This window comes from Chrysemys picta, unplaced genomic scaffold (genome assembly GCF_011386835.1).
Source record: "Chrysemys picta bellii isolate R12L10 unplaced genomic scaffold, ASM1138683v2 scaf796, whole genome shotgun sequence".
Classification (NCBI taxonomy): domain Eukaryota; kingdom Metazoa; phylum Chordata; order Testudines; family Emydidae; genus Chrysemys; species Chrysemys picta.
In genome coordinates, this window is record NW_027053503.1 from 1 (window position 1) to 16,514 (window position 16,514).

Here is a 16,514-nt window from a genome sequence, read left to right on the forward strand (position 1 = left end):
CCGTTCAATACGCATATTACCCTGCTGTGACATACCGGGGGGGGGACCCCCTCGGGGATGGGGGGGCTGTCACACAGCTGGGCAATTTAACCCGGCTGGGCCGGGGTGACTGTCTCCCTGGAGCTGGGGTCTCAGCCCAGGTGTCTCTCTGCCCTTCCCCCAAGTCGCCCCCGGGCAAGGTGGGAGCGCCCCACGTTGCGTTCCAGCCCCACATTCACACCCACAAGTGCTGGTGGGTTCCAATCCCAGCTGAACACGCCCACCCGGCCCTAGTGGGGCCCAGCGCTGCCCCACAGACCCTCTGGCTCTCCGAGCCCGCTCTTACCCATCACCGCAGCACGTCTGACTCAGGCTGAACACTGCTCCTCTGTGCAGTGAGGCTGGCACTTCTCGCTCCTGCCGTATGAGGGGCAGGTGCTGCTACCGACTGCTCCCCCTAACCCCCGCCCTGCTGCGTTCTGGGAATGCTGCCCTGCTGTGGAGCTCTCAGGTGTCTTGAACTGGAATTTGTTTGGAGAGAAACTGCTAAGGAGCCTTATCAGCCCCGAGCAGAGAGTACCTGGGAGCCTGCATCTCCTGTTTGTCAGCTATCGTTCACTTGGCAGCTTGAACTCCGATTTCTAACACAGCATTTTGCTCTGGCCTATTGTGGTTCTCATGTCCGGGGGCGCCTTGGCCCCTGGTATCAGGAGCGGTGCTAAGGAGGCTGCTTTTCAAAGGTCCTTAAGTAGGGTTGTCAACTTTCTACTTGCACAAAACCAAACACCCTTGACCCAACCCCTTTCATGCCCTTCCCCAAGGCCCCACCCCCACTCACTCCAGCCCAGCCCAGCTCCCTCAGTCACTCGCTCTCACACCCTCACTCACTTTCACTGGGCTGGGGCTGGGGGTTGGAGTGCAGGGAGGGGTGAGGGCTCCGGTGGGGATGTGGGCTCTGGGACTGGGCTGGAGATTAGAGGTTTGGGGTGCCAGAGGGGGATCCGGGCTGGGGCAGAGGGTTGGGGTGCGGACTCTAGGAGGGAGTTTGATGGGGAGAGGGCAGTGATACAGAGCGATCTGGCTCATTCAGCCAGCTGGACCCATTCAAAGAAAACAAGTTTGAGCAGAGCCCAATGCAAGGTCCTATGCGTGGCAACAAGGCATGCCGGCCACACCTCCAGAATGGGGACGTGTATCCAGGAAAGCAGTGACTCTGAAATGGATTTAGGGGCCAGAGTGGAAAAGCCACTCAACATGAGCTCCCAGTGTGATGCTGTGGTGAACAGGGCTAAAGCCATCATTAGACGTAGGAGCAGAGCCGTGAGTAGGATAGGGAGGTGACATAGCAGCAGTGAGACTGCTATTGGAATACTGCTTCCAGTGTTGGTGTCCTCCTTTGAAAAAGATGGTCCTAGAAATTGGAGCTGGGGCAGCAAAGAGCCACCAAATGTTCTGAGGGCTGGAGAAAAATGCCTTCTAGTGAGCTATTGAAAGAGCTCAACCTGTTTAGCTTATCAAAAGAAGATTGAAAGGTGACTTCACTGAAGTGTTGAAGTGCCTTAATGGAGAGAAAATATTGGGTATTAAATCTTTAATCGAGCAGAGAAAGGCAGAACAAGACCCAATGGCTGGTAGGTGAAAAGAGACAAATTCCTATGACAAATAAGGCACAAATATTCAACAGCGAGGATGATTGACCACAGGAAGAAGCTACCATGGAAAGTGGTGGATTCTCCATCTCTTGATGTCATTAATAAAGACTAGATGCCTTTCCGGAATGTGTTTGCCCCAAAAGTAGCTATTGTGGTAGACAGGAGGCCTGTGATATGCAGGGGGTCAGATTAGATGCTCTAACTGTCTCTTCTGCCCATAAAGTCTACTCATTTCTGAGAAACCGAGTGTAGCATTGGGAGCAGCTTGTGATGTTTTACTGTCTAGCCGGCTTGCTTCCTAGAATGAACACTCATTGAGCGGGGTGATCCACAGAGAGTAGCTCAAACCTCCAAAGTGTCTGCCCTGTGGCAGGACATTAGCACTGCAGGGGAGGGGTGGGTGTGGCAGTGACATCACAAAGGCCTTTTGCAGGATTTCAGCCTATTGGCCAAGGGTGTAGGGGAGGTGGTGACCTCACAGAGGGATGCTGACATCAGCCAGGCAGGACAGGGGCGCAGGGCCAGGGAAACCTCAGAGACCCCTGTGGCTTTGCTTCAGCAAGTCTCCTTCTCGAGATCTCTCTTTGAGGTCTGAGAGAGTATTATGGGTCACGTACGTGAGCACCAGGAGGAACCTCTTTTGAGTTTTCTCCTTTCTTTTTACTGATTTCACTAGAAAACTGACGTCCCTGTTTAGAAGGTAAGAGCCTCTGAGAGGTTTGGAACCAGTTCAGTCTGATGCATCTGGCGCCATCTGAATTTTAGGCATGGAAAACACTAGCTTAAGGTGGCCAAATTTTATTCCCCACCTGGGATTTTGTCCCTTAGAATCTCTGGGGACATTAAGGTTTGTCCTTTTTCTTTTACCTTTTCCTCCATCCCTCCCTCCTTTCTCTTCATCTCTTACTTCTTTTGTCTGTTCCCCTGTTCCCCTCCCACCACCAGGAGGGGTGTGTGTGTGTCGTGGGGGTTGCTCTACAACTCCCATTGTGGGAGGTCCACCGAAAAATGTGGGGCTGAAATAGTGCTCAGACAGTGATCCCCAGCTGTGACCTGGGCCATCCTTTGGGCTCTCTGGTGAGAACCCTCATCCTCCCGCCCCTCGGTCTCTACCCTGATTGGCTGAGCAGGGCGTTATTGACAGGGAGGAGACTCAGGTCCCTGTTGTTTTCTTTTAAGACCAAGTAAATAGTCATAACCAGTCATATGTTCGACAAATTTTGCTGCTTCTCTGCAGTTCATTATTTTCTCTACCATTCCAGTTCTCTTAAAATACTTGCTGAATAATTACTATGAACTCTTGCTGGTCTGGAACTCACTTGAGAGCACTTTATTCAGGTCATTCAATGTCTGAAATTCAAGATCCGATGGTTAGTTTGAAAATCAGGGCTCTTGGGTCCTATTCCCAACTCTGCCACGGACTGGCTGTGTGACCTAAGAGAAGTCAATTCTCCTTTCTCAGCCTTAGCTTCTCCCTCTTTCAAGTAGGGATAACAATCCGCTCCTACCTACCTCCCGACAGGTGGAGGATGGGGATCTATTGGAGAGCGTCACTAGGAGCAGTGCATAAGATGAGGTGTCCTATCATGTTTACTCAGATCAGATTATGACATAATAGAATGGCTGAAATAGTCTATTTTATTTGTATTTTATTATGTCGCAATTGTTAAGAGCAGCAACTACTTAGCTCAGACTGAAACATCTTATCTAATTTTTGAGATCTAAGTGTCTCCTCTTTGTATGCGACGAGACAAACACGTACTCCTGTTCTTTTTGTGACACAGAAGATGCTTTTGTTTTGCAACAAAATATTTTTGCAAAGAATTTTCATGCCACTTGATATGATTTCAAGAAAGAAACTGGTTTAGTTTGAATGGGATTTTCGGACAGAAACGGTTTCAATGAAATTTCCCCACCATCTCGATTCCTGGGCTCTATCCCTGTCTTTGGGGGGTTTGCTGTCTGTTAGAACAGGAGTCTGATTTGGATAGGGATAGAGACCTCTTTAATGTTTTTAATGAAGTAAATACTAATGGCAATTGTGTGATCATGGGAGACTTTAACTTCCCAGATATAGACTGGAGGACAAGTGCTAGTAATATAATAGGGCTCAGATTTTCCTAGATGTGATAGCTGATGGATTCCTTCACCAAGTAGTTGAAGAACCAACAAGAGGGGATGCCATTTTAGATTTGGTGTGGGTAGTGAGGATCTCTTAGAAGAAATGGTTGTAGGGGACAGCCTTGGTTTGAGCGATCATGAGCTAATTCAGTTTAAACTAAATGGAAGGGTAAACAAAAATAGATCTGTGACTAGGGTTTTTGATTTCAAAAGGGCTAACTTTAAAAAATTAAGGAAATTAGATAGGGAAGTGGATTGGACTGAAGGACTTGTGGATCTAAAGGCGGAGAAGGCCTGGAATTACTTCAAGTCAAAGTTGCAGAAACTATCAGAAGCCTGCATCCCAAGAAAGGGGGGGAAATTCATAGGCAGGAGTTGTAGACCAAGTTGGATGAGCAAGCATTTCAGAGAGATGATTAAGAAAAAGCAGAAAGCCTACAAGGAGTGGAAGATGGGCGGGGAGGGATAGCTCAGTGGTTTGAGCACTGGCCTGCTAAACCCAGGGTGGTTGTGAGTTCAATCCTTGAGGGGGCCACTTAGGGATCTGGGGCAAAATCAGTACTTGGTCCTGCTAGTGAAGGCAGGGGGCTGGACTCGATGACCTTTCAAAGGTCCCTTCCAGTTCTAGGAGATAGGATATCTCCATTAATTTAAATTTAAATTTAAATTTAAAAATGGGCGTGATCAGCAAGGAAAGCTACCTTACTGAGGTCAGAACATGTAGGGATAAAGTGAGAAAGGCCGAAAGCCATGTAGAGTTGGACCTTGCAAAGGGAATTCAAACCAATAGTAAAAGGTTTTATAGCCATATCAATCAGAAGAAAATAAAGAAAGAAGAAGTGGGACCACTAAACACTGAGGATGGAGTGGAGGTTAAGGATAATCTAGGCATGGCCCAATGTCTAAACAAATACTTTGCCTCAGTCTTTCAGAGGCTAATGAGGAGCTTAGGGATAATGGTAGGATGACAAATGGGAATGAGGATATGGAGGTAGATATTACCACATCTGAGTTAGAAGTCAAACTCGAACAGCTTAATGGGACTAAATCGGGGGGCCCAGATAATCTTCATCCAAGAATATTAAAAGAACCGGCACATGAAATTGCAAACCCATTAGCAAGAATTTTTAATGAATCTGTAAACTCAGGGGTTGTACCGTATGACTGGAGAATTGCTAACATAGTTCCTAGCTTTAAGAAAGGGAAAAAACGTGATCCGGGTAACTACAGGCCTGTTAGTTTGACATCTGTAGTATGCAAGGTCTCAGAAAATGTTTTGAAGGAGAAAGTAGTTAAGGACATTGAGGTCAATGGTAATTGGGACAAAATACAACATGGCTTTACAAAAGGTAGATCGTGCCAAACCAACCTGATCTCCTTCTTTGAGAAGGTAACAGATTTTTTAGACAAAGGAAATGCAGTGGATCTAATTTACCTCGATTTCAGTAAGGCATTTGATACGGTTCCACATGGGGAATTATTAGCTAAATTGGAAAAGATGAGGATCAATATGAAAATTGAAAGGTGGATAAGGAACTGGTTAAAGGGGAGACTACAACGGGTCATACTGAAAGGTGAACTGTCAGGCTGGAGGGAGGTTACTAGTGGAGTTCTTATATTATGGGAACAAGTAAATAACTTTTCCTTATTCACTTTCTCCACATCACTCATGATTTCATATACCTCTATCATATCCCCCCATAGTCTCCTCTTTTCCAAGCTGAAAAGTCCTAGCCTCTTTAATCTCTCCTCATATGGGACCCCTTCCAAACCTCTAATCATTTTAATTGCCCTTCTCTGAACCTTTTCTAATGCCAGTATATCTTTTTTGAGATGAGGAGACCACATCTGTACACAGTATTCAAGATGTGGGTGTACCATGGATTTATATAAGGGCAATAAGATATTCTCCGTCTCATTCTCTATCCCCCTTTTAATGATTCCTAACATCCTGTTTGCTTTTTTGACTGCCGCTGCACACTGCGTGGAAGTCTTCAGAGAACTATCCACGATGACTCCAAGATCTTTTTCCTGATTCGTTGTAGCTAAATTAGCCCCCATCATATTGTATGTATAGTTGGGGTTATTTTTCCCAATGTGCATTACTTTACGTTGTCCACATTAAATTTCATTTGCCATTTTGTTGCCCAATCACTTAGTTTTGTGAGATCTTTTTGAAGTTCTTCACAGTCTGCTTTGGTCTTAACTATCTTGAGCACTTTAGTATCATCTGCAAACTTTGCCACCTCACTTTTTACCCCTTTCTCCAGATCATTTATGAATAAGTTGAATAGCATTGGTCCTAGGACTGACCCTTGGGGAACACCACTAGTTACCCCTCTCCATTCTGAAAATTTACCATTTATTCCTTCCCTTTGTTCCCTTTCTTTTAACCAGTTCTCAATTCATGAAAGGATCTTCCCTCTTATCCCATGACAACTTAATTTACATAAGACCCTTTGGTGAGGGACCTTGTCAAATGCTTTCTGGAAATCTAAGTACACTATATCCACTGGATCCCCCTTGTCCACATGTTTGTTGACCCCTTCAAAGAACTCTAATAGATTAGTAAGACACGATTTCCCTTTACCTAAACTATGTTGACTTTTGCCCAACAATTTATGTTCTTCTATGTGTCTGACAATTTTATTCTTTACAATTGTTTCAACTAATTTGCCCGGTACTGACATTAGACTTACTGGTCCGTAATTGCCGAGATCACCAATAGTGCCCTTTTTAAATATTGGTGTTACATTAGCTATCTTCCAGTCATGGATACAGAAGCTGATTTAAAGGACAAGTTACAAACAATAATTAGTAGTTCCGCAATTTCACATCTGAGTTCTTTCAGAACTCTTGGGTGAATGCCATCTGGTCCCAGTGACTTATCAGTTAATTCCAAAACCTCCTCTAGTAACACCGCAATCTGTGACAATTCATGAGATTTGTCACCTACAAATACTGGCTGAGGTTTGGGAATGGCTGGAAGGTGAAAAGAGACAAATTCCTATGACAAATAAGGCACAAATATTCAACAGCGAGGATGATTGACCTCAGGAAGAAGCTACCAAGAAAAGTGGTGGATTCTCCGTCTCTTGATGTCATTTAATAAAGACTAGATGCCTTTCTGGAATGTGTTTACCCCAACAGTAGCTATTGTGGTAGACAGGAGGCCTGTGATATGCAGGGGGTCAGATTAGATGCTCTAACTGTCTCTTCTGCCCATAAAGTCTACTCATTTCTGAGAAACCGAGTGTAGTATTGGGAGCAGCTTGTGATGTTTTACTGTCTAGCCGGCTTGCTTCCTAGAATGAACACTCATGGAGCGGGGTGATCCACAGGGAGTAGCTCAAACCTCCAAAGTGTCTGGCCTGTGGCAGAACATTAGCACTGCAGGGGAGGGGTGGGTGTGGCAGTGACATCACAAAGGCCTTTTGCAGGATTTCAGCCTATTGGTCAAAGGTGCTGGGGAGGTGGTGACCTCACAGAGAGATGCTGACATCAACCAGGCAGGACAGGGGCGCAGGGCCAGGGAAACCTCAGAGTCCCCTGTAGCTTTGCTTCAGCAAGTCTCCTTCTCGAGGTCTCTCTCTTTGAGGACTGAGAGAGTATTTAGGTTCACGTATATGAGCGCCAGGAGGAACCTCTTTTGAGTTTTCTCTTTTGTTTTTCCTGATTTTACTAGAAAACAGACATCCCTGTTTAGAAGGTAAGAGCCTCTGAGAGGTTTGGAACCTGTTCAGTCTGATGCATCTGGCGCCAGCTGAATTCTAAGCATGGAAAACACTAGCTTAAGGTGGTCGAATTTTATTCCCCACCTGGGATTTTGTCCCTTAGAATCACTGGGGACATTAGGGTTTGTCCTTTTTGTTTTACCTTTTCCTCCATCCCTCCCTCCTTTCTCTTCATCTCTTACATCTTCTGTCCTTTCCTCTGTTCCCCTCCCACCACCAAGAGGACTCTGTGTGTGTGTCGTGGGGGGTGCTCTGCAATGGGAACAGGGACAATTCTCCAACTTTGGGCAGTTGAGAGCCTCGGTGAGATAAGGGGCGTTAAAGCCCTTTGTGAAGGAGAAAGGGGAGTTTCACGGTGTTGAGCACCAAGGAATTCTAAACTTTGCTAAAACATCTAGTCTGCAGAAACCAGAAATGGTCGGGGCCACATTGTAACCATTGTCTTTTTTAAAGCCCATTGAGGGATGTGAGTCCCACCTTTTTAGGTATCTGGGGTGCTGGGAGGAGAGAAGAGGTGCCTGTCTCCATTTTATGGCCTCAACAAACTAAGTGCTGTGCCCCAGTTCTCGTCAGAGATCCCTGAAAAAGAACGTCTTCCCATCCATTAACATACCTGGAAAGATACTGGAACTCCTTATTAAACAATCAGTTTGTCAGCACCTACAGGACAATTTGGTTCTTAGGACTAGTGAGCATGGACTTGTCAAGAACAAATCATTCCAAACCAATCCTAGCTCCTTCTTTGGCAGGGTTACGGGCCTAGTGGAGGTGGGTAAACAGTAGATGTGATCCATCTTGGTGTTAATAAGGACATTCTCACAAACAAACTAGGGAGATGTGGTCTAGATGCAATTAGCATAATATGTGTGCACAGATGCTTGCAAGCCCATACTCCAACAGCCCAGAACCAAACAGCAGGAAGCAGATCATGCAATGAACTCCTGCCAGTGCGTGTAGATTGCATTACATGCACCCCTATGGTGGGAGGAGGAGCTGCTCTGGCTGGGGCAGGGATGGGGAGGGACCAAACAGGCTGGTTAGTCAGAGGCTGCCTTGACCCCAGACTCACGCCCGCTCCCCGCTCGGTTCCAGGATGGCCAGGCTCCTGAGGATGTTCAGGAAGAAGGCTCTGCAGGTGGCCCCAGAGCCTGAGGGAAGCAGCTGCCATCTTCCCCAGGAGCACAGCGGCTCCTCCGTCCCCACTGGCGGGGAAGGAGCTCCCGGCCCGGCCAGGAGGTGGGAGTGCCCAGCCTTCTGGCGGAGAAAACCCGCTCCCAGCGCAGGCGCCGAGGTGGGAGAGGCCAGGTCGAAATGGAGCTGGGCCAGGCTGCGGCTGGGCAGGCAGGACCCAGCGCAGGAGGGGAGCCGGGCAGGGTGACTCTGGGGCATGTTGTGTGGGCAGCAGCGGCCCCAGGAGCCCAGCCCTGATTCCCAGCAGGAGGCATCGCCCTGCCCGGTCACTGAGGACCTTCCAGCCTCCCCAGGGCAGGAGGTGGAGGATCCCTGTCCCACCACCAGCAGCTCGGCCCGCTCCCCATGGGACAGCAGCAGTGCCTGGGACTCGGGCAGCAGCGAGGCCGATGGGCGCCGCTGCTTTGTTCTAGGTGAGGAGTCAGGCTGGGCTCAGAGAGAGATGAGGGCGGGGCTGTGAACACCCTGGGCCCAGGCCCTTGATCAGTGCTATGGGGGCGGGTCCCCAGCCCAGGGGTCTGGCTTGAGCCACATGAACCCCACTAACACTAGATGCTGCCACTTTGGTCCTTGGTGCTCCAGTTGGGGGGAGGCACCTCCCAGGGAGTCCAGGACAGCGTGGGGGGGTCTCTTTGCTATGGGCTCCTGAAGGAGTTGGGGGCTGAAGGCATCACTGAGAGGGGGGAGTGTGGGGCCCGATCTGCCCTGGGTCCCGGAGGTGGGAAGGGGACACATTGCCCCATCGTGCCCCTGTCCTTCCCGCAAGTGGCAGCAGGCATCACCCTGTCCCCTTCTCTCCCTGGTGCAGGGACCGCCAGGGACTCAGGGGACGAGGAGGAGGAATGGGTGGACGTGGCCACAGAGGAGGCTGCTCTCAATAACAGCCGAGAGCAGCTCCAAGGCGGAGAAAAGGTACAAACGTACCCCAGCTGTACTGGAACCGAGACTGTCCTGCCCCTTCCCAGCACCTGACCCCCTGCAGAGGGTCTTGTCCCTGATGATCCACCAGCCCTAATGGGGACCTTTCTCCTCCATGATCTGGGACCCCAGAGGTGGGGGTGTCTGTCACACACCAGCCGGGTCTCCTCCCCCCACAGGCACTGTCCCAGTTCCTGACCCTGCTTGTGGTGGAGTGGTGGGTGATTTGGACAATGGGCGGGTCCCCACTATCCCCCATTCAGGCCTGAGTCCTGCAGCTGCTGTGTGGGGGCAGGGAGGTCCCTGGCTAACTGTCTCTCTCTCCCCTAACCCCACTCCTGGTGGGTGCAGGAGGAGGCCCAGCAGCTTGTGTTCCTGCATGCCATCCACCCCGCGTCTCGCTGCACAGCAGAGAGGGCAGGACACAGTGGAGCCGCACTGCTGCAAGGCGGCTGTGGCGGAGAGGATTGTGGTGAGCGAGACACGGTGCCCAGCAGCTGGAGGAAAGACAGAGACCTGGGAGGGGCAGGGGTCTCCCCAGGCCAATGGATGGGGGATTGTTGGTGCTGGAGGGGCAGCAGAGGGCAGGGATTGCTGGGGCTGAAGACTGGGGAGAAGAGACGGGAGAAACTCGGAGAGTGGTCACTATTGGGCAGGAATCGGAGGAGCGGGGGGCAGGTGGGGGGATCCTGCTGGCTGTGTGGGGCCCTGGCTGTGTAATCTCCTCACTGAGAAGTGTCAGTGTGGCCCGAATCTCACACGCTCCTTTGTCTCCGTTGGGTCTCACAGGAGCTCATTGAGGAGCTGCCTGATAACTCTCCACCCGGCGCCGTCCTCGCTAACTCCCTGATTGCTGTGGGCAACCTCAGGCACCGAGACCCTCCGGCCCGGTTCCCCTAACCCCAGTGCTGCTCAGGCCCAGGGCTGGGAGTCACTGCCCCTCCCACTCCCAGGTCACCGCCCAAGGGTGGCTCCTCTGGCAGAGGTGGGGGGAAGGTTCACTCTCTCCTGGCTGGGCTGTTCTTTTCACTCCAGTAACATTGCAACGGCTTTGGGGAGAGGCTCACACCCAGGATCAGATACAGGAGGGGCAGCAGGGTCCAGGGAACAGGTGCTATTCCTGCCCTGCCACTGTCTGTCTGAGAAACCTTGGCCTTGTCATTCCCTGGCTCGGTGCCTCAGTTTCCATTCTCGCCAGCCTGTGCCTATTTCCCTGCAGTTTCACCTGCATGTTGGTGCCAGTCCCATGCCCGCACTGCACAGTCTAATGCCGGCTCCTCTCTCTTGCCAGCACCATGACACCTGCCCTGGAGCCAGAGCTGGAGACCCACCTCCTCCGAGCTGCCCTGCACGCCGTCTTCACCCTGGGCATGGAGAAGGACACCACCCAAGTGCAGGTAGATCAGCTAAAGTCATGGATTGAAGAGCCAGCTGTCATCCTGCCATGAATCCTGGCTAATTGCCTGCAGTGGGATGTGAATGAGAGAGGCCAGGATATGTGTTTGGGGGTCTCACCAGTGCTTCCCAGAGACCCCACTTCCCATCCTGTGGCAGGTGTAGCCCCAGTTTCCCTAACTCTGACCCATGGCTCTCCCTTGCTTTCAGGATCTGCCTAGGGTCTTGCCAGACCTCCTGGACGCCATGCTGGGGAACCTGCTGGCAGAGTCCCCAGACACCGACAGGCTCCAGTACATCTTGGAGGTGAGCCCGATGAGAGGGGTGGGGGCAATTTTACCTTCACTCTTAGATCCATTTTCCAGTCTGTCCTCCTAGCTGAGCCCCCAGTGGGCATCCTTGGTCAGGGCAGTCAGTGCAATGCAGTGTCAGGCCCTTCCTCCTTAAAGGACAGAGGAAGGAGCTGGGACTTCAAGCCAGAGTTCTGCCTGGTTGTGTTGAGCACTAACCACAGGGCCCCTGGCTGGCTTGGGGAGTGAGAGTCTGAACCCCTCCTGGGAGATCCAGAAGAGGGTCCTCAGAGAAGAGTCACAGGCTCCTTCCTAGAGAAACAGGAGGGCCCCAGAGAATCAGCCCGTCTCTCCGACGGGCCCTGAGATTTCTGAGGGGATTGTTCAGGAATCAGGAGTGCAGGGAGGATGGGACCAGCCCCGACACTGAACATTGTTCCAGTCTAGAGAGACAATGACAAGTTGTGACCTGCAGGATTCAAGAATCGTCCTGCGGGCAACAATCCCCTTCCAAAGCTCTGCAATCAATGAATCAGATATTCCACCCTGCGCACAATGTCTCAGCCCCCTGGGGATGGGTGTGTGTCTGTGCCCATTGATCCTGATCTGCCTCCTTTCCCCACAGCACATTAACTACTGGATCGTGTCCAGGGTGCCGCGAGAGAGAGCCAGGGCCGTTAAGAGCAGCACGGCCCTGCTCAGATTCACCATCACCCTCCCTGAGTTTGACATAAGTGACCTCTGACCCCAGCTTCCTGACTCCAGGCGTAGGTGATCTGGCTCCCACGGGCTGTAGGATCTGCTGCTGCAGGGGCTGTGGGTTAGGAGTGTTCCTCTTGGGGAGGCAGAGTCAGAGCAGAGAGTGAGCCTGGCTTGAGTCAAGTTCTTCTTGTCCTAGTTAAGTGGTGACTCTGGGCTTTTAAGGGGACTGTGCTCCAGGTTCATGCCTCCCTGTCATCCTGGAGCAGCTGGGGAAGCAAGTCCTCATGGAGGGCCCTGCCCACAGCCCTGTGCTCCAGGCTTCCTTGGGGGCTGACCCCGGCTGGAGGATGAGTCTCTCTATCTCTTTCTGTGTTCCACACCACGCCCTGCAATTCTGTTGGGCCGGGCACGCAGCGAGGACTCTGCCCACTGTGCAGCCACCAATGGGATTGGAAGGACACAAGCCCTGCAACCAGAAGGACAAATGTGTGTGTGTCTCTCTCCCTGTCACCTACTCCCTCCTGGGGGAAACCCAGCAGCTGATGGGGGACAAGGTGAGCAGCTGCATTAGACTCAGGAGATTGGGGCGGGGCCCAGGCCTCATTCCCATCCTGTGGCCATTCGCTGGCATGGCACAAGTTGCCTGGTGGGGAATGAAAGGGAGAGCAGGTGCTCCTGGGAAGGGAGATGAATTCACCTCCATGAGCAGGAGCGAGCCAGCTTGTCCCCGGAGCAGCTCCACCCAGCTCTTTAGCCAGGCTAATTAATGGCAAGCTTTGCCTCATCCCAGACTTATGTTCTTAGGACAGGGTGCTATTGCTCTTGGGAAGGGCAGGAGAGTCCCCCAAGTGCCCTCTGCGAGACTCTCCTGTCCCACAGGGCCGCACCCAATTCCTAGTGGTCTGGTGTCTGTGTCACCCGAGCCACCACCCAGAGTTGCTCCCATCACTGGCAGCCTGGGAGGCCAAGGACTGATGGGTGATGGCGTCTGACCAGGCAGGGCTGAGGCACATGGGAAGGGGACGCTTGTCCTGCTGCTGGGAAGGCTGGACCCGTTCTGGAGAGAACAGGAGGATTCAGTCAGCAGTAGGGTTACCATGTCTAATAAATAAAAAAAGAGGACCCTCCACGGGCCCTGGCCCCGCCCATTTCCCCTCCCCTAGCCCCGCCCCAACGCCACCCTTTCCCCCGCCCTAACTCCGCCCCCTCCTCCCTCCCACTCCCAGTCATGGGGAAAGGGCTGCCCCAGCGCTACCGGCTTCACGGTTTGCCGGGCAGCCCCCAGACCCTGCGCCCCCGGCCGGCGCTTCCCCCGAGCCGCCGGAGCAGAGCAGCTGGAACCGGGAAGGGAAGTGCCTGGCCCGTGGCTCGGGGTCCGGAGGCAGCGGGGGCTGCCCGAAGCCGGTAGCACTGGCTCGGGCAGCTCGGCTCTTAAAGTCTGAGAGGGGAGGAGCGGAGCAGCTCAGCTGGAGCCCGGGAAGGGAAGTGCCTGGTCGGCGGCTCGGGGTCCGGAGGCGGGGGGGGCTGCCCAAAGCCAGTAGCGCTGGCTCGGGCAGCTCGGCTCTTAAAGTCTGAGAGGGAAGGAGCGGAGCAGAGCAGCCGCGGGAGGGGAAGTGCCCGGCCGGCATTTTCCCGGACATGTTTGGCTTTTCAGCAATTCCCCCCGGACGGGGGTTTGATTGCCGAAAAGCAGGACATGTCCGGGAAAAACCGGACGTATGGTAACCCTAGTCAGCAGGGGCTGCTGATCCGTCCCATTCACCAGGGCTGCCATCCTGCGGCTTCAGCATTAGTGGCTGGGGTGACTTGGGGAAAGGTCTCAACCTCCCCACATCCCACTTCACTGCTGCCAGAATCCCTCCTGTCCCCCCCCGCTACAGTCCCCTCCCTACCCAACCTGGGTGGGGGTGGTGGAGAGGGGTCTGAGAACTTGAGCTGTGGATTGGAGGTGGAACAGCTGTCAGGGGCACTGAGGGGGACGTGGCAGGAGCTCCCCATACAAGGAGGGGGGTTGCCACTGGAGGTCACTAGGAAGGACAACAAGATTCCATCCTGGGGGTCAGGAGGGGAAATCCATCCCTCAGAGGTGGGCAGGGGCTGGGTGGAAATGCTGCTGGTTCCAGGGGCCGTTAATCCCCCCTGATTCCTCGGAGGCGTCTGAGTCTCAGACAGGTTCTTGTTCCCTTGCAGCAGGAGGACGTCACGGCCAATGTGATGCGCCAGCTCAAACCAAGGCTGTCCCCTACAACCATTTCTTCTAAGAGATCCTCACTACTCACCAAAACCAAATCTAAAATGGCATCCCCTCGTGTTGGTTCAGCAACTACTTGGTGAAGGAATCCATCAGCTATCACATCTAGGAAAATCTGAGCCCTATTATATTAATAGCACTTGTCCTCCAGTCTATATCTGTTAAAGTCTCCCATGATCACACAATTCCCATTAGTATTTACTTCATTAAAAACATTAAAGAGGTCTCTATCCCTATCCAAATCAGACTCCTGTTCTAACAGACAGCAACCCCCCCGCCCCCCGAAAGGCAGAGATAGAGCCCAGGAATCGAGATGGTGGGGAAATTTCATTGAAACCATTTCTGACCGAAAATCCTATTCAAACTAAACCAGTTTGTTTCTTGAAATCATAACAAGTGGCAATGAAAATTCTTTGTCACAATGTGTTAAATTGTCTCATCGCACTCAAAGAGGAGACACTTAGATCTCAAAAATTAGATAAGCTGCTTCAGTCTGAGCTAAGTAGTTGCTGCTCTTAACAATTGCAAAATAATACAATACAAATAAAATAAACTATTTCAGCCATTCTATTATGTCCTAATCTGATCTGAGTAAACATGATAGGACACCTCATCTTATGCACTGCTCCTAGTGACACTCTCCAATAGACCCAGCAGTCCTTATTTCCAGGCCCCTTCACTAACCACTGCTGCACACTCCCTCCCACAGCTGGCAATTACAACCAGGCACTCATGTCCGGTCCCTCTGCTTTGAGAGGGAGTGTACTCCACTGGAGTGATTGGAGCAGGGAACTGGGAGTCAGGACTCCTGGGTTCCATTGCTGGTTTCCTATTGACCTGTGGGACTTGGGGTAAGTTGCTGCCCCCTCTAGGCTCTGTCCCCAGCAGTCAAATGGGGATTTCATACTTTCCCACTATTGGAAAGTGCTGGGAGAATCCCCCAGCAAAAGCTGCTCTGACAGTGCTAAGCAGCATCTGTTTGCTTGTGAGAATGTCCTATGGGACTGTGTCAAAAGCCTTATTAACACCAAGATAGATCACATCTACTGTTTACCCACCTCCACTAGGCCCCTAACCCTGCCAAAGAAGGAGCTAGGATTGGTCTGGAATGATTTGTTCTTGACAAGTCCATGCTCACTAGTCCTAAGAACCAAATTGTCCTGCAGGTGCTGACAAACTGATTGTTTAATAAGCAGAGGCTGCTCCCAATGCTACACTCGGTTTCTCAGAAATGGGTAGACTTTATGGGCAGCAGAGATCGTTAGAGCATCTAATCTGACCCCCTGCATATCACAGGCCTCCTGTCTACCACAATAGCTACTTTTGGGGCAAACACATTCCGGAAAGGCATCTAGTCTTTATTAAATGATATCAAGAGATGGAGAATCCACCACTTTCCATGGTAGCTTCTTCCTGTGGTCAATCATCCTCGCTGTTGAATATTTGTGCCTTATTTGTCATAGGAATTTGTCTCTTTTCACCTTCCAGCCACTGGGTCTTGTTCTGCCTTTCTCTGCTCAATTAAAGAGCCCTTTAATACCCAATATTTTCTCTCCATTAAGGCATTTCAACACTTCAGTGAAGTCACCTTTCAATCTTCTTTTGATAAGCTAAACAGGTTGAGCTCTTTCAATAGCTCACTAGAAGGCATTTTTCTCCAGCCCTCAGAACATTTGGTGGCTCTTTGCTGCCCCAGCTCCAATTTCTAGGACCATCTTTTTCAAAGGAGGACACCAACACTGGAGGCAGTATTCCAATAGCAGTCTCACTGCTGCTGTGTCACCTCCCTATCCTACTCACGGCTCTGCTCCTTCGTCTAATGATGGCTTTAGCCCTGTTCACCACAGCATCACACTGGGAGCTCATGTTGAGTGGCTTCTCCACTATGGCCCCTAAATCCATTTCAGAGTCACTGCTTTCCTGGATACACGTCCCCATTCTGGAGGTGTGGCCGGCATGCCTTGTTGCCACGCATAGGACCTTGCATTGGGCTCTGCTCAAACTTGTTTTCTTTGAATGGGTCCAGCTGGCTGAATGAGCCAGATCGCTCTGTATCACTGCCCTCTCCACATCAGTAATTACCACTCTGCCTGTATTTTGTCACCCCCGAATCTTATCCGCAGTGATTGTATGTTTTCTCCCAATTCATTGATAACAATTATTTTAAAAAATTAGTCCTTGAGAGCTTCTTCAGACCCTTAGTACCCAGGACCTGCTCCCCACAGCACAGTGAGAAAGGCTGTCCAGCCCTGCTGGTACATACCGGATAAGCACAGAACAA

General features: G+C 51.3%; 1 protein-coding gene across 1 annotated transcript; it reads left to right on the forward strand.

Annotated features, from left to right (window-relative positions):
• Positions 1 to 9,398: 9,398 nt before the first annotated feature.
• Positions 9,399 to 14,520, forward strand: LOC135979382 (maestro heat-like repeat-containing protein family member 1). The gene is made up of 5 exons (XM_065579766.1): positions 9,399 to 9,589; positions 9,947 to 10,067; positions 10,887 to 10,992; positions 11,201 to 11,296; positions 11,906 to 14,520. Exons 3-5 carry the CDS (start codon positions 10,891 to 10,893, stop codon positions 12,023 to 12,025), a joined length of 318 nt encoding a protein of 105 aa, XP_065435838.1. The 5' UTR covers positions 9,399 to 9,589; positions 9,947 to 10,067; positions 10,887 to 10,890; the 3' UTR covers positions 12,026 to 14,520.
• Positions 14,521 to 16,514: the final 1,994 nt, after the last annotated feature.